Source organism: Ahaetulla prasina, chromosome 1 (genome assembly GCF_028640845.1).
Source record: "Ahaetulla prasina isolate Xishuangbanna chromosome 1, ASM2864084v1, whole genome shotgun sequence".
NCBI lineage: Eukaryota > Metazoa > Chordata > Lepidosauria > Squamata > Colubridae > Ahaetulla > Ahaetulla prasina.
In genome coordinates this window covers 304,293,609-304,318,562 of record NC_080539.1, presented here as the reverse complement: position 1 = coordinate 304,318,562, position 24,954 = coordinate 304,293,609, and the positions used below count along the sequence as shown (strand labels likewise).

General features: G+C 37.5%; 2 protein-coding genes across 2 annotated transcripts in view; one reads left to right on the top strand and one right to left on the bottom strand.

Annotated features, from left to right (window-relative positions):
- LOC131187600 (cytosolic phospholipase A2 beta-like) overlaps positions 1-22,660 on the top strand; it is a 45,754-nt gene extending 23,094 nt beyond the window's left edge. Inside the window, exons 11-20 of the mRNA XM_058162026.1 lie at positions 628-763; positions 2,795-2,931; positions 3,583-3,805; positions 4,091-4,208; positions 5,478-5,615; positions 8,028-8,132; positions 9,393-9,584; positions 10,335-10,501; positions 11,508-11,694; positions 18,523-22,660. Of these exons, the coding sequence (XP_058018009.1) occupies positions 628-763; positions 2,795-2,931; positions 3,583-3,805; positions 4,091-4,208; positions 5,478-5,615; positions 8,028-8,132; positions 9,393-9,584; positions 10,335-10,501; positions 11,508-11,694; positions 18,523-18,746 (1,627 nt within the window). The 3' untranslated portion in view covers positions 18,747-22,660. The remainder of the gene's footprint in view (positions 1-627; positions 764-2,794; positions 2,932-3,582; positions 3,806-4,090; positions 4,209-5,477; positions 5,616-8,027; positions 8,133-9,392; positions 9,585-10,334; positions 10,502-11,507; positions 11,695-18,522) is intronic.
- An 889-nt stretch (positions 22,661-23,549) lies between these two features.
- Positions 23,550-24,954, bottom strand: part of SPTBN5 (spectrin beta, non-erythrocytic 5) — a 126,137-nt gene continuing 124,732 nt past the window's right edge. Inside the window, exon 74 of the mRNA XM_058162147.1 lies at positions 23,550-24,095. Within this exon, the coding sequence (XP_058018130.1) occupies positions 23,965-24,095 (131 nt within the window). The 3' untranslated portion in view covers positions 23,550-23,964. The remainder of the gene's footprint in view (positions 24,096-24,954) is intronic.

The window sequence follows — 24,954 nt, the reverse complement described above, 5'->3', positions numbered from 1 at the left end:
CACTCCTTTGATTTCAGCCTCCTTTGGTGGTCTGAAAAGTGGGAATGAGAACAGTTTCCCTCTATATAGCATTTTTGCCCTGAAACATTTCACAAAGGGTTTCCCCAAAGCCTAAAACAATTTTCCCAAATCTGAAAAGGAAAAGGAAAAATTCAGTCATAGCCCTTCTTGGAGTTAATAAGCTGAGATGTGACCTCTGACCATTCAAATATTCTCCATTTCAATATTCCTTGAATGAGAACTTGGTTTTTCTAATTTTAGTCTAATCTACTATAGGCTTCAGATATAAATTCAGATCTACATGGGAAGCCAGCTGGATTAATGAATGAATTGGTGGTATTGCTGGTCATTCTTCAATGCTCTAAGGCTGGACTTCCTCCCGAGGTGCTCCCTTTGCATAAAACAGTTCAATTGAAGAAGGAGGAAATCAAGGCTTAGTGCAATGAAGAGCCCCCAGCAATCCTCAACTGATTGGCATGGGGCTGATTTTGAGCCCCAAAGAGATCTGAAACCATGTCTGGTAAATGGCTGTAGGTTGTGAATTGATATTCAACTCACTGCATTATTGTTGAAATAATTGGGCAGCTGTCTATGCTTAGCAGTGATATGGCTGTTTCGGTGTTCCAGGTCACAGAACCTTGATGTGCGTTTGGGTTATGAACTTTGTCCTGATGAGCAGGATTTTCTGCGCAAGAGGAAAAAGGTTGTTGCGGATGCCCTGTATAAGCTTTTTAATCTAGGAGAGGAGTTACAAGAGGATGAGGTATGTGGAACTCTTGTAATTATTTGCATGTTAAATGATTAAATACCATCAAGTTATGGACAAGCATAATTGTGCCTGCACAACATGTTAGATTGAAAATGTAAGTTTAGGAGCCGCCATGTGTATGATTCTAACAGAGGTTGAGTTATGCTATATTGTCTGGACACAAAATGGAAGCCATATTGGATTTCTAGAAATCAGCCTTGTTACGTAAATTCATTGAAAGTTACAAAATACAGTTTCTGGATATCCATTTTGTATTTGCACCATATGCTAAGCTTCTGGTTGTATATAGCCATGATAGCGAACCTATGGCACGTGTGCTAGAGGTGGCACGCATAGCCCTCTCTGTGGACACGTGCCATCGCCAGCTGCTCTTCTGGTTTCCAGCACGCCATCCAGCTGGTCTTTGCGCTGTTGGAGCACCAGAAAATGGCCTCAAAAATGGCCTGAAAACAGCCTTGAAAATGGCCTGTAAACAGCCTGAAAAACAGCCCCAAAACGGCCAGAAATTGCCCCAAAAATAGCCTGAAAACAGCATGAAAAATGGTCTGAAAATAGTCTGAAAAACAGCCCCAAAACGGCCAGAAATTGCCCCAAAAATAGCCTGAAAACAGCATGAAAAATGGTCTGAAAACAGTCTGGAAAACAGCCCAAAAACAACCTGAAAGAATGCCTCCAAATGCCCCCCAAATGGCCAGAAAATAGCCCCAAAACAGCCAAAAACAGCCAAAAAACAGGATGCAAATGCCGGCCAGTTGGTGTTCAGGTTTCTGGCACTCTGGCGCACATACATGTGTGCATATGCATGCATGTTCTGGTTTGGGCACTCGGTGTCGAAAAGGTTTGCCATCACTGGTATATAGCTTGATTCTACATATAAACTGACATAGAAGTAAATTCTATAAAGAGAGCCAATTTGGTGTAGTGGTTTCTAGGCTCATATTAGACACAAAGCCAGCTGGATGACTTTGGGCCAGTCTCTCTCTCTCAGCCTTAGGAAAGAAGCAATTACAAACACCTTCTGAAAAACCTTGTCAAGAAAATTGCAGAGACTTGTCCATCTGCTTACTTAGAAACCATAACTTTATAGATCTTTTAAACTCGCGCCTAAAACTCCAGCTCTCTTTATTACTTAGCCAAGACCAAAATTAGCGAAAATACCTAATGACTTAAATATATAACTCTCTTGTCCATTTACTCTATTTGTTAATCTTCAGTTGCAACTTGTGGTTCCAGTAAAAAGTTCACTTCACATTCCATAAATCAAATATTTCCTTTAAAGTAGCCATCTTGTGCTCTGGTAATAGATCTTTAAGGTTTTCTTTTATAACTGATATATAAAAAGACAACTTTCCTACACAACATTTTTTTCTATTCAAGCTTTCAAAAAGAAAAGTTACTTTTCTATTTTAAATTATATATATATATATAATTTTAATCTTTTTAGTTTAGTTTTTGTGAGGCAAGCAAAAATCAATCAAGTTTTCAGACACTTCTAAATATTATAGTCCCAAAAATAATGACAACCACCAAAGAGAAATACTCATATCTAAACAAAATCTCTCTTTAACTGAAAAAGGAATTATAATCCAAAAATTAGAATGAGGAATGTCAGTTTTACTGTTCATAAATTTAAGCTGTGGCTCAGCTGTGAATTCACCTGAACTCACCTAATTGTTCCTCAGCTCACTAGCCAATTGGGGAAAAACTCCGTTTCCATGACTTATTCTTGAAGAGTGACAGCATGAAGGACATACATTGATTTCAAGTTTCCTCTTTAAATCTAGAGGAAGAAAAAACATTTCCCTCCCCCCCCCAAAAAAAATCTGGAGGTGAAAAAAGCTGTTTCATTGTTTTCCTCTGGAGATGGTTAAGCTGCTATTTTCTCCACTGCAAACTGGAACGATCAATTTGGTCTATTAAAAGATAATTTGGAGTTGGACTGTTATCTTCTAGAGTCCAAGATTGTTCTATGGCCAAAGTCACTGCTTATATTATTAATGAAGTGATTGCTTATATTTCTAACAGGTCCCAGTGATTGCTCTTGTGGCAACTGGAGGTGGTATCAGAGCCATGACATCCTTGTATGCTCAACTTGCAGCCTTCCAGAAGCTGAACCTTTTGGATTGCATTACATATATCACCACTGCTTCCGGATCAACATGGTAAAAGCTAAGGGAAATGTGTTACATTTACTTAGAATTCCAATTATACTGGGCTCAATGCTGAGAAAATCAGGTCTCTGGAAATGAACACAATTAGAAAAATGCATCATTCAGCCTGCTTTTCCATGATGACTGGTTTTGGGACTTCATTCTCTCTACTCCTTCATTAGAGTAGGACTATGAAAATCAGTTCTACTGAGCAGAAAGAGCAGAAGATATTCCTTGTTGGAGCTGAAATGTTCCACACCCCAATTCTGAGTGTAAAATGATTTAACAATATCATTGGAGGCTGGATTAAAAGTTGAGAATCAAGGTGAATAATCATATCTTTTAGCAAGAAAAAAAGATGAACTTCAAATTTGGGTTAAGGATCACTATCATTATTACTAGAATTGAATTGTCCATGTGCAGTATATGTCAGCATTTATTAAAGGACGAGAGTAAATTCTTCTATTTCAAAATATGTGTCCAAAGAGTTAATTAAAACCATTAGGACTGAATTCTTTGGGCAATTCCACTTGAAAACTAGATTCCAACATCAGAATGATGACTTTATAAGAACAGTTTCTAAAATGCTTGCAAATATATTATGACTATATAATAGTGGAGTAATTTCCATTTTATTAAATATCATTTTTCTCACTACTGCAGGACGATGACAAATTTGTATCAACATATTGACTGGTCACATCAAAGTTTTGAAGTCCACATTAATACTGTAAAAAAACAGTTGCTGAAGGACAAAAATAAAGTTATTTCTATTGAAAGATTGAAGCAGTATCACAAAGAGCTAACTGAGCGGATCGAAGCTGGTCATCTTACATCTTTTACAGCACTCTGGGCCCTTATTCAGGAAGCTTTTCTCCACAATGGAGTATGTTAATTATTTGTTATGCAGCAAAGATGTGATCCCTAGTTTCTCCTGTTGAAGCAGCAATGTGACATCATGTAACATCATCTGTGCTGGTGGGTGTGGGTTGCCTCACCACTTCCGAGCACTGATGATGTCATCTAGTTGGGTAATGAAACATCTGCAAAAAAAAGCAAACAAGCTCAGAGAATACCAAGGATTTCCCAGTTTAACCCTGAGCTACATGTATTCTCTTCGATTGAATGATGTATGTATTAAAATATTTATTTTGTTTCCCTTTGATTGAAGGCAAATTCCAGTAAGCTCTCAGACCAGCAACAGGCTTTGAATCAGGGGCAGAACCCTCTTCCGATTTACACAGCCATAAATGTCAAACATGAAAATGTCAGCACTTTTGACTTTAGAGGTGGGTACTCACATATCAGTCTCTCCACTGTGGAAATGTGGGCTTTGATTGCAAGTTGTAGGCACTGGAAGAGAGGAGAAAAAGGGAAGAGCATGAAATGACTTTGAATTTAATATAACAAGTGCTTCCTATTTATTATGAATCTCTCAGAGTGCAGAACTTCTACATAGATTATATAGGGAAGGTTGCATTATACTCATTTTCACCCAACTTCACCAAGGCAGGAAGATCATGCAGAAAATCAAAGAGAAAAATATAGTACTGTAATATTTAAGCTATTGATAGGTTAGATATGCTTCAGAATATCACAATTTGCACTGATAAGAGTTGAAGCCCAAAACATCCAGCAGGGCACCAGTTTCCTGTCCTGATCTAAATGAACTCTGCTTGCATTGTTATTTAGGATAATGAAAACTGTTCTCCTCTACATCAAAATTTGTTTGAAAGGATCGGCTTCTGTTTTTGCTTAGCAACTAGGCCTTTTTTTTTTTTTTTTTAGCATTCACGTCTAACCTCCAAAACAATATGTTGAAAGCTAGTGATTCAAATCTACATCTAAATAAGAAGAAATGACATTATCTTTTATTGGCCAGGGATTATAGATAGTTCTAGTAATTTTCTTTTAAAAAGTTATGCATTAGATGTGTATAACTATTTAAATTATTTAACTATTATTTAACTATTTAAAATTATTTAAATTATTAAATAATTTTAATTGGGGTTATTTATGAATTTTAAGGGTTTTAAATTGATTGTTTTAAATTTTGGCCATTCATGAAATACGTTTGTTTTAAGTTTTTGTTTTAATTTGTATATTGTACTGTTTTTATTTGGCTGTACACCGCCCTGAGTCCTTCGGGAGAAGGGCGGTATAAAAATCTAATAAAATAAATAAAAATAAATAAATAAATAAATGGCTATAAATTATTCCCTTAAACAGCTTTTCATTGTTCTCTATGTTATAAACATGGGGACGCAAGTTGTTCATTGAATACAAACTTCTAGTTTGTCATGCTTTGCACTTAGATTTGTGGAAGATGTCACAAAATTGATCAAGGCAAATGGGACAAGATGGTTTTTTGATGTTATTTTTTCCACAAGAAATCTCCCTGGATATTTCTGTTTGTCTGTCTGTTTTTTCCTTCCTTCCTTCCTTCCTTCCTTCCTTCCTTCCTTCCTTCCTTCCTTCCTTCCTTCCTTCCAATTTCATCTTTGGATCAGTAGCCAACCAAGCTGTCTTTCACTCTTTTGTGCACCCTTTTGTTGCAGAATGGGTGGAGTTCAATCCTTATGAAGTGAGTTTCCTAAAATATGGTGCACAGATTCGCTCAGAGGATTTTGATAGTGAATTCTTCATGGGAAAAGTGGTAAAGAAGATCCCAGAGTCCCGGATTTGCTATATGGAAGGTGATCTGTTTAATTATAAACTAAAGGAAAGTACAACAGAGCTTATCAGGAAAACCTTGGAAAGATCCTGTCTTCCTGGGCAGTCTTAGACTTCTAGCCGTTTTACTCCAAAGCGATCAGAGCTCCATTGTGGCAGTTAAAATATTAAAAAAAGTTAAAGTTAAAATCATGTGGAAGAGTAGAGGCCTTTATCCTGCAGTGGATAGACAATGGCTAAAATTATATATTACACAAGGGTGTGGCTCAGGCTGTAAGAAGCCTGTTATTAAAACACAGCTGCCTGCAATTACTGCAGGTTCTAGTCCCACCAGGTCCAAGGTTGACTCAGCCTTCCATCCTTTATAAGGTAGGTAAAATGAGGACCCAGATTGTTGGGGGGGCAATAAGTTGACTTTGTAAATATACAAATAGAATGAGACTATTGCCTTACACACTGTAAGCCGCCCTGAGTCTTCGGAGAAGGGCGGGATATAAATGTAAACAAAAAAAAAAAAACCACACACACACACACACACACACACACACACACACACACACCATGTAAGATTATCTGTAAGAGACTCGTACTGATCAATGTACCTTTCATTGTTTGTGTTCTTATATTTTGTTTAATCTCAGCATTGAACACTGACATATGTAGGGCATTACATAGAAAACACAACAATTGCAACTTAACCAAAACTGAGATTCCTTTAAATGCTTTAATTTTAGACTAAAGGTGCATTTTATGAAAGTTTCTTCCTGCTCCCTTTGTCACCAAGAAGTTGCTTTCATGAATTGCATCACAGCATTGGAAGAAACTTAATTTGCCTTGGCCAACTCCCTATTCAGTGCAGGGTTCCAGTACTATAAATAAATGAATGATAACATGTATGTACTGTAATATTTTAGTTTGGAGCACTGGAGTGCATAAAGGCACATCCCTTCATGAGAGCCTGTCTGATGTAGCGCTTAAGGTGTTGGATTAGGATTAGGACCAGAGGATTCAGTTTAGTCTACTCTCAGCCATAAATGCTTGCTGGGTGACTTAGAGCCCTCATTCTCCTTCACACCACTTTATTTTACAGAGTTTTGGTGGAGTCTTGCACCGTTATTGTAAAGACATACCAGATGAAACTACTGAACATTGCAATGTTCCCAAAATGAATGTCCTTCAGATCTGGTGGATTACAATTTCCTTAATTTTCAACCGGGAAATTACCAGTTACCAGAAAGTACCAAGTGGAGGAAGACTATGAGAGTCAGCCATTAGACCAAAGTCATTTTCTACAACAGCGATTCAGAAATGCATCCCGTGTTAATTTGCATTAGGATTTTAGTTCTGCTTTCAGCAGTCAGGATTTGGACTAATTTTTTTTATGCCTGAGGTCCTTTCTGGCAACCATTTCACCATCTGAGAGTCCAGAGAACATTGTGTGAAATAGGCAATTAGGGATGAGGGAATCTTCAACTGATAAGTCCTCTCATATAGCCTTCAGGTTCTGTCCTTGTTTCCCTCACAAACATTGGGCTTCATGAAACTGACTGCTTGGAGGCAGGGCCAAAGAGGGACAATTGTATGGAGAGAGAGGTAGCCATAGAAAGAAAGATGGGGATGTATGGATACTTGCATAGGTAATCTGCTGAGACTTCCCATTTTTCTCAATGAAGAAAAATGATGGAAGCAGTGTTGACTGACAGCAAACAGCAACTTTGAGGCATGTGTATATTTAATCACACTGCAAATACCAAAGGATGGAACTTGTGTTGTAACAGCACGATGGTCTGAATCTAACTGGAGGTATGAATGGAAAAGGTTGGATAAAAATAGAGAAACTGTGTTCACCTCACACACACCTGAACCTCAAACCAGCCAATCATAATTTAGCTCAATACATTGTGTCAATTTAAGATGATTGGATAAACATCTGGCAAAAAAGGTGGTTTTGATATCACTGGCTTTTGACTCCTGTTAGGATTTTCTTTAGGTTCTCCAGCTGTGTTGTAATACCTTCTCCTATTTTTATTCTTGTCATAATGGCTGGGTTTGTATAACATAATAGTTTAGATTAAAATGGGGTTGGGTGATTTGTATTCAGCCTGATTAGAGGACCAAGCCATTGTCCTAGCATAATCTGCCATCATTTTAAAGCATAATATTCTTTGTTTATTTGTTTGGCTATAGTGTGTCATCTAAACTCAATACCTATGCTTTGTTAATGTGTTAACAGTGGATATGACACAATCACCTCAATCTCTTATCAGCCATAATGGTTTTGTTAATACTGTGATGCTAAATTGTGTCTACAGTATTTAATTATCTGGCAGTAATAAATATTTATCACAGTTTCTCAGTCTAATAATCCTTTGATATAGTTGAGATGGACTATAATTTTAATTAATGCAATGTCTTCAATGTGGTTGGTCTTGTAGGTATCTGGACTAACATTTTCAGTCCAAATCTCCTGGATTGTTTGTACTGGACTGCAACACCAGAAGAATTCTGGGAACGATGGGTGAAAGACATGTCAATAAAGCGTAAGAATTTCAATACTATTTTAGTCTTTGCTTTGCGAGAGTTTTTAAAAATTGGTTTGCAAAGTAAAATGAAAGAGAGAGACGCTCTATCCTTTTCTTTTTCTGGTCACCTACTCAATCAGATAGGAACTAATTATGGGACGATTGCAGCTATTATAACCTATTATTCAAAAAATATAGTTAGTCAAGAAAGTAGGGACTTGTTCTGATTTATGAATATTTTGATGTTTAAGGAAAATGACATTTCTAGGTTATGTATTAGATATAGATCATTGTAACCTTTGCAATAGGTGCATAGAATAACAATGAAAAAGAAATGTGAATATATGAAACCTTTTTTATTCTGTTATATATTTCTTAAATTTCTCCTCAGTAGATACATGAAATTTCTCTGTGCCTGCTCATAACCAGCAGTGAAACTGTTGCCTCTTAGCCCAAAATTATAGTTGTAAATAATGACACCTTTGAAGAAAATTGTACTTATGTGGCTATTCTTTAGGACTTGACAGTGAACGAGTGATGGAGGTGTTCTTTTGGAATTATAATAATGAGCTGTTCATTTAATATTTTCTTATGCACAACTTTGATTTATTGTCTACTCTCCTGCTCATATGTACCATATTTTTCGGAGTATAAGACGCACCTTAGTTTTTTGGGAGGAAAATAAGAAAAAAACTGATTGGCAGGTGGATTGGCCTCCTGGAATACCCCAATCAGCTGTTCCCAGAGATGAATTTTAGCAACAGGTTCCTTGGTTGTGAGCTCTGTACCTTGCTTTTTTTTTCTGCCTCTGTTTCAGAAAAAACTTTTTTCTGCCTCTGAAAGCCTCCGAAACCGAACTTCAGGAAAAAAGCCTCAGAAGCTCTGTTTGGGAGCTTCTTTTCTGAAGCTCTGTTTGGGGGCTTCTTTCCTGAAGCTTCTTTCAGCTTCTGAAACTTCTGTTTGAGAAGCGTATAAGACGCACCCAGATTTTCACCCTCTCCAAAAAAATATAGGTAATATATATGAAAAGTTCCATCTGGAATCAGTGCTGGAGAAAAAGGTAATTAACAGGCTGAGTCTCTGATAGAGGGAAGCTCATTTTTAAGCTCCTGTGACTCAGATCTGTGTCTGTGTTTGCAGGGCATATTCCTTTTTGATGCAATATTTTCAATGGAATGTGCTACATTAAAAAAAGCCTCACTAATCCAGAAGTGTTATATTTTGAAAAATAAAAGTAAAAGTTGCCATAAATTAAGTATCTCTATATTTTTTTTTCAGATCAGACTTATTCTTCAAGTCATTATCCTGCCACGGTCTACAAGCCTCCAAGTTACCCCTACGGAAAACTTTGTGAAGTCTTCAATGACATTTTAACTGATCGTCCTTTAAGGGGGGGAAATCATAACTTCCTACAAAGCTTTGATTTTGATAAAGATTATCTGCATCAGAAAGAATTCATGAAATGGAGTGGTAAATGAGAACGATAATTTCTAGAAACACTCTAAATGTTCAGAATTGAATCAATTCAGAAATATCTCAGTCAGTTTCATAACTATGGAAGTACAAAAGAGATAATTATATAGTCCAATGATATCTATTCCTTAAAAGGAGATCTTTGATCTAGATCTTAAAAATGAAAGAGAGATGACTAGCAAGAAGATAAACTAGAGTATATTTTCATGTATTACAAAAGAGATACAATAAGAAGTGTGTTATGGGGGTAGGTGACATGCAATTATTCTTCCTGACTTCGCTAGGAACAGAAATAGCACCATAGGGAAGACAACTTTCTCTAGAGAAAAAGAAGTATCACAAATATTTATTTTGCTCTTGGGAATATTTATTGAAGCAAAATAAGCTTACTTTGTTTCTTTTTTGGGAAATGACCATGTAGAATATTGAATTTGGTCTTCATTTAGTTCTGGAATGGTTTTCTATTTTTACATTCCCAATGGCCAATGAGCCACAAAACAATTCTTGTTCATTACATATTTGGAACAAATGGGAGTTATTCCCACTATTGTATATTCAGAGATTTCTTCATTAAGCTTCTCCTTTATCCACACCTTATATAATTCTGAACATCTCAATCATGTTTCTTATCATTGTTTCCTTTCTAAGACAATGTGAGGCAGCACAGGTTTTTGTTGGTGAAAGACTGTCTGGAGTTATCTTTCTCTCACATTGGTTGAAAAAAAAAGTATATCAATTGTCTTTCAGATACTGTATTTGACACATCTTCTAACAAGTTGACACCAAACACAAAATCCCTCTGTTTAATAGATGTAGGATATTTTATGAACAACAGTGGTATATCACTTCTCAAGCCAGAAAGGAATGTGGATATAATTATTTTTCTGGATTATGGGTTGACTGGAATCTTAAGGGTGAGAAAAAATATTTGCACTATTATTTTCCTTTTGAATGCTTGTGTGCTTACACGATGGAAAGATACTTTAGAGTTTCTTAGATCCATAATTATAGCGAAGAAGCCAAGTTTACCAATATGGTAGATTAGTAGAACAAATATAATTTCCATTTAATAACTACCCAAGAAACAAAAAAGGATCATCTTTATTTTACTACAAAAAGTATATAATAGTTTGATATGTTCTATATGATAGAAGCCTATATTTGAACATCAACTGTAGGTGCCAACAGAGATGATGGAGGAGAGGCACAATTCAAGCAACTGAAACAAATAAAATGCCTTAAGATGAGATAGTCTGGAAAAAGAGAGAGAGCGAAACAGCCCCAAGTGAATCTCTCCAATCTGTAGAATAGCTCGTTAAATTCCATAGTATTATATCTAATAGGAGCTCTGTATTGAATGTGAAAAGTATGTAGTTTGTCTGGAGAAGAAGGAAAGATGATAGTGTGAAACAGCCTTCTCTAATACTGCTTTCCTGAAGCAACATAGAATCTATTTTTTTTTGTGAAAGAGAGAGAGAGAGAGAGAGAGAGAGAGAGAGAGAGAGGGAAAGAAAGAAAGAAAGGAAGGAAGGAAGGAAGGAAGGAAGGAAGAAAGAAAGAAAGAAAAAGAAAGAGAAAAAGAAAAATAGGTTGGATAACCAATTGGAAGTTGTCTGGACTCACTAATTATGGGTCAAGCTTCAGCTGGATTAGAAATTTCATTTAGAATTTCCGTTCCTCCTTTTCCTTACTTCAAAACCTGTACAGTATTTCTAATTGACTTGTACATACAAACTTGTACAAAAGTAGTTGAGAAAACACTAATTGCATATTCAAGGTGCTGTATGTTTTAGCACTGAATCTTCTACACTGCTTATCATAGACAATTACAGATTATTTGGTAGAGGAGTTTCTGATTTACATATGTGAAGCAAAATGAATATATTTGGGAAGATTTTTCTTTTTTGGTCTCTTCTTCAGGAAATGAAGCTGATGGCTGAATACTGTGAAATCCAAGGCATTCCCTTTCCAAAGATTCATATGAATGAGAAAGAGCGAAAGAATATGAAGGAGTGCTATGTTTTCTCAGATGAAGATAATCCTAAAGCACCAATAGTTGTTTGTTTTCCACTGGTCTGCCACACCTTCAAAGAATACTCAGCACCAGGTAAATTCAGCTGATTTAAGTATTTGTGGTTTCTTCAGTGTTTTCTTATATACAATTTTCTGATTTAAGCATTTGCTGTTTCTTCAATGTTGTTCTGTTCCCCCCCACAACACTCCCAAGAAAAAGTCAGTCAAAGGCCTTCTGCCAACAGTTTATTTACACTTGGCCGGGTTCCTTTTGGCACAGAAATGTTCTGGCCACGTTTCCCCATGCACCTGCCAAAATCTCTGAAACGGTCTGTTACCGAGGTAACCAGGAAATTAGAGATAAAGCAAAAGTCACTCACAAAGAGATTCTTCCATCCATGAAACAGATTGCCCGCGAAATTCGCAGCTTTGTCCAACATAAAGAACCAAGAAGCTCCTCCTCCTGCTTTTATTCCCTGTGGGTGTCGCTCCGTGACTCAGCACTCCCTGGGCCTGCCCCACTTTTTCCTCTGCTGTGCGCGCCGATCACGTCTTCGCAGTCTCGCATCGAGCCAAGATTGGTCTTGGGGCGTTGCCAAATTGGAAGAAGGCCCGGGGGAATCAGGCCTTGCATGCCCCTCCTCCTCCTCCTGGGGTGGTGCCAGGGAGGAACAGGGCCCAGGGGAAGCAGGCCTTGCCAGCTCCTCCTCCTCACTCTCTGATTCATCCTCCTCCAGGAGGCCAAGTCTGGGGGCCTGGGTCACAAGAAGTGTTTTCTTTAATTCACATGTTGACCGAAATCCCTTCTGCAGTGGCATTTCGCAAGGTTTAAAAAAACTACACTTTGCAAATTGTACACACACTTTCAAATTGTGATCATTAAGTATGTATGCATACACAGACATTGTTTGGTTTTCTGAATATTTTTTTTATTTCTTTTTATCACAACAGTATACACAAACAATTGTCATAGATAAAACAACATGTCTTGAAGAAAATATATATATATATATATGTGTAAAAAATATGCATCAACTATATTAATTTGATATAATGAAGGGAACAATAGGACAGGAACGGTAGGCACGCCCCTTATAGTCCTCTTAGGAATGGGGTGAGGTCAATAGTAGACAGTTTTTGGTTGAAGATTTTGGGATTTTGAGTAGAGACTATGGAGTCAGGTAATGAGTTCCAAGCATTAACAACTCTGTTACAGAAGTCATATTTTCTGCAATCAAGTTTGAAGCGGTTGACATTTAGCTTGAATCTATTTTTTGCTCTTGTAATATTGCGATTGAAGCTGAAATAGTCTTTTATAGGAAGGATATTGCAATAGATGATTTTTTGTGTTAAACACAGGTCATGTTGAAGTCGATGGAGTTGTAAGTTTTCTAATCCCAGGATTTCAAGTCTGTTGGTATAAGGTATTTTGTTGTTTTCGGAGGAGTGAAGAACTCTTCTAGTGAAATATTTCTGGACTCGTTCTATTGTATTTATGTCAGAGATGTGGTATGGGTTCCAGACGGATGAGCTGTATTCAAGAATAGGTCTGGCAAATGTTTTGTATGCTCTAGTTAGTAGTGTAGAGTTTTTAGTGTAGAGTTTTATATTAATCAAATAAACATGGCAAATTCAATTCACAGAATTCCCCAGCCAGCATGTTCACACCTCTTAAGTCCAGACATCTTAAAAAAAACACTGAGCTAGAGGAAAACACTATTGAATTATTCTATTTAAAAATAGCTTAGGTAGTTCCGGGCTTTAAATCTGCACCTGAAATATACTCAGCAGCCTAGATTGGTATTGGCCCTCTAGAGCAGTGGTTACCAACTGGTGGTCTGTGGACCACTGGTGGTCCGCCAGAAAATTTTGGTGGTCCACAAAAAAATTATTTGCAATTTTTATACTGCACTAAATCAGAGGTCCTCAAACTACGCCCCCTGGGACAGATATGTGCAATGAATGTTTGTGTTGCTGCAGACTCTCCCCTTTTGGGGTCTTTTTGTGTGCGTCGGAGGGGGACAGAAATTCTGACTTGGGGTCTGCTTTGGCCTCTTGGTGTGGGGCTCTGGGCGAAGGCTGGAGGGAAGTACTGCTGGTGGCGAAGAGCCGGAGGACCTTGTTCCAGTGGGACTGCATCATGGCCTGGAACTGGCTGACCATCTCAGCCTGCTGAGCCTCCAGGCACCGGTACCTGGCCTTGCCCTCCTGCAGGTCTTCTCTCTGCTTGGAAAGCCTATGCTTGTAGTCCTCAGTGAGGTGCTTCTACTGTGTTTCCTTCTCAGTCACATCCAATTTGAACTGAGCCAGCTGTTTTGCCAACTGTTTCTCGTGGTGGCTGCTTGGCTCCAACAACTGCTTCCTGTTGGGGCCCTAAGGAGCCTGGGGAGGGAGGAGTGGCTGGGAGGGGAGGGGTGAGTAGAGGATGGCGAGGTGCCCCTCCACATGGGTGACATTTAGTTGGCCACGCCCATCCAGTCACATGACCACGTAGCCATGCCCACCCAGGTGGTCATTAGGCAGATCATATTAGTGGTCCGTGGGATTTTAAATTATGAATTTAGTGGTCCCTGAGGTCCAAATGTTTGGTTACCCCTGCTCTAGAGACAATAAATGGGGGAACTGACTTCTGGTGGTTCCGCTCTCTCCGAATGACGCCCTAAGGGCACCCGCGCTGGGATTCTGTAAAAGCCGGCGAAAACTGCGGCTGAAAGTACCTTCCCCGGTAAGGGGAAGGGAAAGAGCAAGAAGAAGGAAAGGTAGAGCTCTCTCTAGAGGCCCCGTTTGGGGAACTCGAAAGGGAAAGTTCCCTGGAAATCCTTCTAAAAAAAGCTCCAGCTCCAGCGTGTCTCTGCTTCATGCAGACAGAGAAGAGAGCAACCACTTCTGCTTCAAGTGATTGTTATGGATATTTATAAGCAGACAGAATAAACACAGGAGATCAGTCATTTAAATTGCAAGTATTAAATCTGACTTCTATTTTTTTTTAAAAAAAAAATTTTTTTCTCTTATCTACAATCAACACAATGAAATAAAATGGCGTTTACTTGTTGAGAAAGTGAAACTGAATGGAGATTTTATCTTATTGTACTGGACTGTGGATTGTTGGATTATTTTAGTTTGTTTAAGTATTTTATAAGGGGATTTTCAGTAAGAACTTTGCCATGAAGGTTTTTTCAGAAGAATGGATTCGTGACTTTATACAGGATTATACAGAAAGAATGTATTTAATTACTCAACAATAAGAATTGGAAAAAAATGGAGGCGTTTTGGATGAGAGTTTGGAGGAAATTAACCAAAGTAATCAGGACTTGGAATATGGAATGGAGGAGATAACAAAAGTGGATAAATATGAAGATAGGATCCTGAATAAACAAGTTGATGTAAAGAAGCCTTTTTTAAAAAGTTTGGATGAAATGCCTGAATTTGTGCTACAGGAGGCTGTCTCCCGAAATGGAAAAATTCACAGGGTTAATGCTGTCCAAGAGTTCTCTTTTCGGATTGAGGGAATATACGGCAGTAACTCGTGGATTCTTGGACATAAGGAACTATTAGGAAATATTGTGACTGACTTTTCAAAAGGAGTAATGAAGGAAAGACAGAGACTAATGCATCAAAAAAAATGGCAAGAGACAAAAGTATCATCCTTGAAAGAATTTTTTTTTTTTGAAATATTAACAGAAAAAGATATTAGCGTTCCTGAAAGGCAATACGTGAGAAAGATCTGGAAGAAATGGGTTGATTATATGTTTTATAACTATCATAAAAGACTAGATATTTGGATTTATACTGGATTTTGACGAGGAAGGACTAAAGTTGAATAGATATTGTAATTTCCCTGTATTGAAATTTTATAATCTGTTGTATTGAATTTTAAATAGAATATTCTCGAAAGATCTTATGTAAGAAAGACTTGGGGGGGAAATTATATGGTTATAGAAGCTATAAGGGAGATATTCTCTGAATTGGATTGGATTTTTATGCTTTAGCTGGTTTTAAATACTTTAGGATTAATTTGTTCTATTGATCTATATATTTTATTACTGTTTATTGTTAATTTTTTGAAGGATTTTGGTTATGTAAGGAGGAAGTCAGAGCTAGAGAGGGAAAATTGGTATAATAGTTTTGGGGAAAAAATTTTTTTTTAGTATATGTTTGTTTTATTTTTAACTATACCTTGTGCTTCTTCCGGGAAGTCAGGGGGGGAGGGGGGAGGGGGTTTGTGAAGGGAGAGGGGTTGGGGGGGAAAGGGGGAAAAATTTTTTTGTAAAACTTTTTGAATAAAAAAAAATAAAATAAAAAATAAATGGGGGAACTGATTAAACAAACATCATAACACAAAATTTGCAAATTATGAGCTTGCATCACATTGGGACGTACGTTTGTAAGGATGAGATTTGTGTCATGATGTTACCTCATGTATTCTGATTTTATTGTGGTTTTGGTTCATTTGTGGATGCCTATGTCCAGATATCCTAATACTTCTTTTCCAATATTTATTAAGCAGAGAGGTCATCGAGAACAAATAATGGAGCTGAGCTATAGTGGAAGACAAAAATCTTTAGCCTTATTGTTTTTCTGCTGCAATCTCTGTCTCTGCCTTAAGACAATAGCTGCAGGTAGAGAATAATGGTAGAATAATAATTCCCTGTGCCTGTGAGTAAGTTCATCAGGGATGAAATCATGGTGGAATCTGTTACTTGATTGTTGCAGAACACTGAAATGCCCTAGAATTTAGTGCATTAGTGAATTTAGGAATTAAGTTCCCTAAGCATAAATGGGCACCATTCACGGTTTTAGAAGGTTACCTTTGATATTCTGGAGGTCATCCAGGAATATCTAGAAAGGGTAGGGCAGAAATTTTGAAGACTGCTTTTTGTTGGGCTATGGATGGGGGACTGGAGACCTCTCAAAAAGAAACCAATTCTATTCTCACCAAAATTTGGCTCTTTTTCTCTGAATTCACGGGGTGCTATAGGGATGCTTGAAAACTAATACGGCACCTGAGTTGTTATTTCTGAGTTGCTTATTTTAAGACTCTGCTTGTGTCCCTTATTTTGCCAAACAGCAAAATATCTTCCTAAAAATATCATGAGCAGTTAATGTAAGCATAGAAACGTAACAGAGTATGGAGGGTGGATGCATACAGCTGTCCATAATGGACCTCACATAAGATTTTACTTTCTTCTTTAGGTCCAATAGAAATATATGGAAAGACTGTTGGACAAAGATTGCTTATTGTTCTCTAGTCTGTTAAACAGATACAGGTAGTCATCTACACAGTAGGACTTCCAACGACACCAAGAGAAGATGAGGCAAATAACTTTATATTGCCTTAAAAGTCTGCCTTAAAAAAAAAGAAGTTACTTGGCTTAGAAAGATGCTCTAAGTACAGGTAGTCCTTGAGTTACAACAATTCAAATTTACAACAGCACTGAAAAATATAACTTATGATCATTTTTCTCAGTTACGACCTTTACAGCATCCCCGTGATCATGTGATCAAAATTCAGATGCTTTGGCAACATATATTTTTTTTTATTTGAATTTATATCCCGCCCTTCTCCGAAGACTCAGGGCGGCTTACACAGTGTCAAGCAATAGTCTTCATCCATTTGTATATTATATACAAAGTCAGCTTTTATTGCCCCCAACAATCTGGATCCTCATTTTACCTACCTTATAAAGGATGGAAGGCTGAGTCAACCTTGGGCCTGGTGGGACTTGAACTTGCAGTAATTGCAGTAATTTATAATCTTTGTTTGTCTCAAGGTCATGCGATCATCTTTTATGACTTCTGACAAGGAAAGTCAGTGTTGAAACCAGATTATGTAACAAGTGGGTTACTCACCTAACAAATCCAATGATTCACTTAACAACTGTGGCAAGAAAAAGTCATAAAATGGGATAAATTCACTTAACAAATGTTTCACTGAGCAACATAAATTTTGGGATAAATTGTGGTCATAAATCGAGGACGACATGTATCATCTCCAAGATTATGCTTAAATCCCTTGAAACATTTTCATATTCTAATATGCAAAAGCTTCAAATCTTAAGAGTAGTTCTGGAAAGTTTCAGCCTCCGCCCTTACCCTTGGCATTTCAAGTTTTATTTCTCTGGAATGTGTTCAGACTGAAGCAGATGTGCAAGTACAGGAGAAAAGGACATGTTGCCTAATCATTCCTCAAGCCCTTTTAGGATTTACCAGTTTTAGGTCATGCAAGAAACAATTGGCACAGCTGTAATAATACCTAATTTCAAGTATACTTGAAGTAGCTTTTCAATTTTTTTTTTTTTAAAAAAGGATCTCCCATTATATTGCCACCAAGATCTATGTTTAGAAAGCATTTCTCAGCCCTACAAACTATTTGTGGCTGTTAAAAACTATCCTTTAAATTCTCAAAAGGCTATCCATGGTAACTATCGATTGAAGATATTTCTTTCACAGGCACTACTAGCTAAAAAAAGAATTTCTACCATGCTATTCACTAGCAAGATGCACATCAGTCAGGTTGGGAGTAATATTTTATATTCTGGGTTATGGCAGATTTTTTAAAAATGTTGATAGAAAAAACTGCTGCTTTTTCCTCTTGATTGGAAAAAGAGGGTTCCTAGAAAAACCTGCTTGATTGTTGGGATTTCTACCTGGAGTTTTATTGACATATTGCAGTAATATTTCAGAACGGAAGTGGTATCTCTATAATAGATAGTTTTAACTTCCACTGTTCAGGAAAATGGAGAATGCCTATCAATATGCCATTGTTATATCAGTTCCAGAAAACGAGGGCGCAAAATAGATAAGTTGATATAAAACCAATTTATTTTGCTTCCAAGTACCAAATGTTTTAAAGCTTTACCTACAGTGCATTGTTTTGCTTCAAATAAGGTTCACTCACTCACTCACTTTTTTAACCTTTCAGGGGTCAAACGCACTCCTTCCGAAATGCAAGAAGGTGAAGTCAATCTGGAAGAAGACGTCTCACCCTATCAGACCCTTGAAATAAACTATTCTAAAGAAAACCTTGACAAACTAATACACTTATGCAGTTACAATGTTCTTTATAGCAAAGATGTCATCTTCCAAGCCATTCAAAGTGCTATGCAGAAAAAACGACACGGTGGGTCCCGAAATGATAAACAATGATTATTTGTCTCTTTAAAGAGAATGAATCAATATGTAAAATGATGCATTGTTTGAGGCAGTGTTAATTGGTTGTCAATATGCTGCAGTTTGTTGGATGCTTGGATAATTCTCACTCCTGATTGATTTAGCAAGTGGATTTAAAACTAAATATACTGCTGTAGGGTTTCACAGCTGGTATTTGCTGGGCAATGATGGGCTTCCGGGTTTTGTGATCGTGGTCTATAGAACAAATGTTCTATGTTAAACAGCAGCTCTGCCTTCAGAGGCAAAGGGGTCAGCTAGGCAGAAGTACAAGCCACTGAGCAAGGACTGACAGGGATCCTATCTTTATAGTCAGACATCCTGACCAGAGATAAAATCTAAAAATTTTCCCTACCAGTTCTGTGGGCATGGCTTAATTGGTGGGCATGGCTTGGTGGTCAGTTGACTGGGTGGGCATGGGCAACAACAATAAATAATAAAAATAATAAACAAAATATACAAAACAATAAGAGGTACCAAAAACCAACTTTCACACTTTGCACACACACAACACAACACAATTGACTCACACACAATGTAAAAACAGCTGCACTTCACCCAAAATGGCCCTTGCAACAAGCAGGAACCTCACACAGCCACAAAAAGCCCAAAAACCAACTTTCACACTTTGCACACACACGACACAACACAACTGATTCTCTCTCAAACACACACACAAAATGCCACATACAGCTTTGTGAGATTTTGTTTGTTTGTGTAATTAGAGTGAAACACTACAGAAACACACCAAATCTCAGAAAGCTGCACAAATATTTTATTTTATTATTATTTTTTTTACTATTTTTTAGATCAGGGGTCTCCAACCTTAATAACTTTAAGGTTTGTGGACTTCAACTCCCAAAGTTCCTCAGCCAGGAAAGCTGGCTGAGGAATTCTGAGAGTTTAAGTCCACAAACCTTAAAGTTACTAAGGTTGAAGTCCCCTGTTTTAGATAAAAGCAGCTAAATTTAAAACTTCCTTAACTTTAAATTGCTGTCTAAAAAACTCCAACTTCTTTAAAAAAAACCAATTATTTTTTAATAGTTTACTTACCCAATTGAGGCAGGCAGATTGAGTTGCTCACCGAGGAGATGGATTGCAGGCAGGCAGATTCAATTGCTAGCTGATGCAACTGATTGCAGCAGCCATGGCTTTGCGAGCCCGAAAGGAGCAGCAATTATAGGTAAGTGAGGAGGGGGCGATTGGGTAGGCATGGGCGGGGGCTGTTGTAAGAGGTTGTAAAAAAGTGATTTTAAAAGCCTGTGATGATGAGGCAACTCAGCTGGGATCACCAGAGGAAAAAATTTTTTAAAAGGCTCCTCTGACAATCCCAGCTGAAGTTGCCTCATTGCCAGAACCTCTTAAAAGGATTATTTTAACAACCTCATCGGCCAAAAGAGCTTGCAGAAAACATGTTTTTTAAGGTTCTGGTGATGAGGCAACTCAGCTGGGATCGCCAGAGGAGCCTTTTAAAACCTTTTGTTTTTGGCCGAAGAGGTTATTAAAAAAAAGTTTAAAGGATTCTGACAATCCCAGCTGAACTGCGGGATCATCAAAGGCTTTTTTTTTACTTTTAAAGGCATGTTTTTGGCTGAAGAAAAAAAAAACCTTTGATGATGGCGCGGCTCAGCTGGGGCAGGGGGCGGGGGCAGGGATTTTTGCTACCAGTTCTCCAAACCACCAGCTGCCATAGCTACCGGATCAGGTGATCCGGTCCAAACAGGGAGCATTTCACCCTTGATCCTGACTAATTGGCCTTTAGCAGAGCGGGTTTCCAATTGGGGCAGGTTGGTGAGAGCTAAGAGAGGGTGAGAGATCATGTTGCCTCTGAAAATGTCAGACACAGCTCTAGATCAGGGGTCACCAACCTTTTGGACCTCAGGGACCACTAAATTCATAATTTTAAATCCTGCGGACCACTAATATGATCTGTCTAATGACCGGCTGGGTGGACATGGCTAGGTCATGTGACTGGGTGGGCGTGGCCAACTAGATGTCACTTATGTGGAGGGGCGCCTCACCAGCCTCTACTCGCCCCTCCCCTTCCAGCCACTCCTCCCTCCCCAGGCTCCTTAGGGTCCCAACAGGAAGCAGTTGTTGGAGCCAAGCAGCCACCATGAGAAACAGTTGGCAAAACAGCTGGCTCAGTTCAAATTGGATGCAACCGAGAAGGAGGCTCAGTAAAAGACCTCACTGAGGACTACAAGTATAGGCTTTCCAAGCAGAGGGAAGATCTGCAGGAGGGCAAGGCCAGGTACCGGCACCTGGAGGCTCAGCAGGCTGAGATGGTCAGCCAGTTCCAGGCCATGATGCAGTCCCACTGGAACAAGGTCCTCTGGCTCTTCGCCACCAGCAGCGCTTCCTTCCACCCTTCCCCAAAATCCTGCATCAGGAGGCCGAAGCAGACCCCAACTCGGAATTTCTGTCCCCCTCTGACCCACATAAAATGACCCCAAAAGTGGAGACTTTGCAGCAACACAATGTTCACTGCACATATCTTTCCCAGGGGCCATAGTTTGAAGACCCCAATTTAGTGCAATATAAATATTGCAAATAATTTTTCTGCAGACCACCAAAATTTTCTCAAAGACCACCAGTGGTCCATGGACCACCAGTTGGTGACCGCTGCTCTAGATGATGGTCACTAAACCCTGAAGCTGAATGGCTTTTAAACTCCTAATTTATTTGAAATAGCCATCTTGCATCAGGTAAACTCTAGTTTGTGAGCCTGTATGATCAAGCTATAATTTGATCAGTTTTGTTCTCTTAGTACTTATAATTCTATTATTTCTTCAATTTTCTTATAAAGGTGAGATTAATAAAAGACCTACATTCAAATATTACCTATTAGTGTTATCCAATATTTACTGTTAGAAGTGATTTTAGGAGATGGTGTTGAGTGAAATTGATTGCATACTGTTTTCTGAAGTAATTGAACCACAATTATGTTTCTTTATAACATTGTAAGAGAACTTATCCTCTATCACTGTATTAGATATGATGAGGTGTGGTTGGATTTTAACACTTGCAGAAAAGCGTGAACTGACTTGACTTTGTTCGGTATCAGCTATAAATAGTTGCAGTATATAAACAGGGATAAATATTTACTTTGTAAAATGAGAGCTATTCTTTGTTATTTTAAGAGGACTGACACATTTCACATGTAAATGATAGCAGTTCAACATGAAAATTATTTTATTATTTAAATGGAAATCTACCTGGAAATAAGTTCAATAAATTCCATATGACTGATTTTTGAATTAAAACTCAGAAGTTTAGAAAAAATTAGAGGCAATTTAAGGGTTAACCATTGGTATTAATTTGTTTGAAATTCTAAAACCACATTGGTGAACTCAACAGATATTGAACCAAATTCTGATTATATGCTTTCAAACATGAGCCTATAGCTTAATTTATTATCTTAATTTATTGAAAGTGTCTCTGCTCTGAGACATTTATTTAATATATTTCTGTACTGTTTCCCATATAATTGCTTCTTGAAGATGTTTATTCTTTTAACTATCTAATGACAATGCTGAAACTTCAAATGTTATCTCACATGTGGAATAATGATAAATGAAGGACAATCTTTTTTATCACGAAGATCTGATTAAAACTCAACTATGGAAGCTAAACTCTTGGTAGCTATTGCCTGACAGCTATTGGTTTGCTATTTTCTGTGACTTAATTTATTGAGTCCTCTCCCATGACACATGTTGTTAACCTTTTTTTGAAAAAGATTTACTCATTTATCCATTGTAGAATGAAAAACGTAATTTTTTTGAGATTAATCTGAGAAAATGCTACTGTTCTTCAAAAATTCTCCTTACCAGAGACTTCTGTACCCTATTACTGTGGGAAAAAACTCTAGAAATGTCTGTAGCAGTATACACTATTTCATAATTAAACAAATACATTAAACTTGTGTGTGACTGGATTTATATGAGAAATGCAGAAACATCTTTATTAATTTAAGGAAAGACCTGAATGAAATCTGGTTTCTATACTATAATTTTTCTTTAGAAAACAATTTTCAAACTTTGAAAATATATACTAATTTATTTCTTGCGCTAGTGCAGGGGTGTCATATCGTCACAGTGGCGTCACATGATGTATTGAAACTTTCCCCCTCTTCATTAAACCAGGTGTGGGCGTGGCCAGCGCATGACGCATCTGGCCTGTGGGCTGGGAGTTTGACAGCCCTGTGCTAGTGTATCACTGACTTCAATTTTTTAAGTATTGTTTTTTTAAATGTAGGCAAAATGAGAGGCACAATTGGTTTTATTACTTGCTATAGACTTAATTAACTTTACCTAATGACGACTGGATGTATCCTTTTTTAAACCAGTAATCAGGAGCTCCCCAATACTAGAAGCTGGCCTGGCAAGGTTATGACACTTCTCTAGCCCTCATATCTGCATAGAAAAAGTATTTGCTGAGAGATATTCATCCGCCTCCCCCCCCCCCCCCCGCCAATACAACTAAGATTTTTCATTAAATGGAAATCCTACTTCTCACTTTTCCCTCTTCAAAGTCCTATGGATGTTAAGGAGGGTGATATGGCTAATATTTGAGCCCAGAAGTTCTTGTGTTCATGGAGATCACTTCATATCTTTAATGGGACGTCAGGATAAAGCTTTATCTCCTCATGTTCATGATAAATAATAATGATGATGACAGCATTGATATACTCACAGTTGTCCAATATTTATTTTATTTATTTTGTCAATCACATATAAGATAACAGGTAAAAGTATAAACATAATTTGGATACATGAAAAGAGTAAGTAAAAAAAGGAATGTTAGGACAGGGATAGTAGACACGCGGGTGCACTTATGTATGCCCCTTACAGACCTCTTTGGAATGGGGTGAGGTCAACAGTAGACAGATTAATTAATTAATTAATTAATTAGATTAATTTAATTAATTAAACATTATTATTAACACCAAACTTTCATGACTTTCAAATGCATGCAATTATAAATTCCTGGCGATACACAATTTAAGTGATAATTGTTTTTGGCAGAAATATTGAAGGGATATAAATGTACATTTTTGTTTAGGATGCCTATTCAATAGATAGTGTGCCGATTCTCTTTCAGCCATACCTCTTAAATTAATCGTATATAGGCAATAGGATGAAAAAAACCGGAAGAACCTAACATCTTTAGGAAATTCAAGCAAACTGTATTGCTTCTATTTCTTCCTGAAAAGATATTTAAAGATCCCCTTCTGTTTCTTGAGATCTGTCTCTAGTCTAGATCTCTCTGCAGCATCAAGATTGTCTACACACTTTGTTGTGTTCACCATGGGCTCAGTTCTGCTGCCTGGAAAAAAAATTGATTAGCATTGGATGAGAAAGACTCTATAGAAACAGAAGACAATAGAAATTGTATAAAAAAATAAAACAGATATTTTACAACCCCTATATGGCAAACCATTCAATTAAAAACTGCTGCCAATTGAATTCTACCCTTTCATGACTTTTCTGCTGAGTGACATGTCTATAGCTCAGTACTTATTGGTAGAAAGTATATTTTGCATCAATAGATCATAAGCCTTAATTTATTGGTAGTAAGCTACCCAAAGTTTTTTTAAGATGGGAAGCTACATAAATGGAAAGAAAGAAAGAAGAAAGAAAGAAAGAAAGAAAGAAAGAAAGCCAGTATATTCATTTTTTTCTAAACAGAGCTTTAAAGAAACTGCTTTATATCAAGTCTAAGTGATATGGGGCTACGCCCACTTTTCAATTGAAGGAGAAAAGACCACGAAGGATTGGAGAAACAAGAATTATTTATTTAATTATCTGCACAAATAGGTACAGACTTCCACTCACGTGGAAAAGAAAGCCTGGACACCTGGCACCACCCAAGCCTATACTTTTATAGCTTCTGATACAGAAAGTAGAAAGCAGGAAAATACGAAATGGTACATAATTGGTTTACAGTTAACATGTCTATATATGGCAATTATCTTACACCTTATGTCACCTTTTATGACATGAGACATCCTCTGACACGTGTCATTAGTCACCTCCAGTATCCTATTCTTGTTCAGTACATTTCAGGGTTAAAAAGTTAAAAAGTAAACAGTTACAATATGTAGAAATATTCCCCTAAGTTTGCAATACACGCCTCCGCCAAGCAAGATAACTTCTGCTTTTACATAGAAGTAATTTTTCCATCA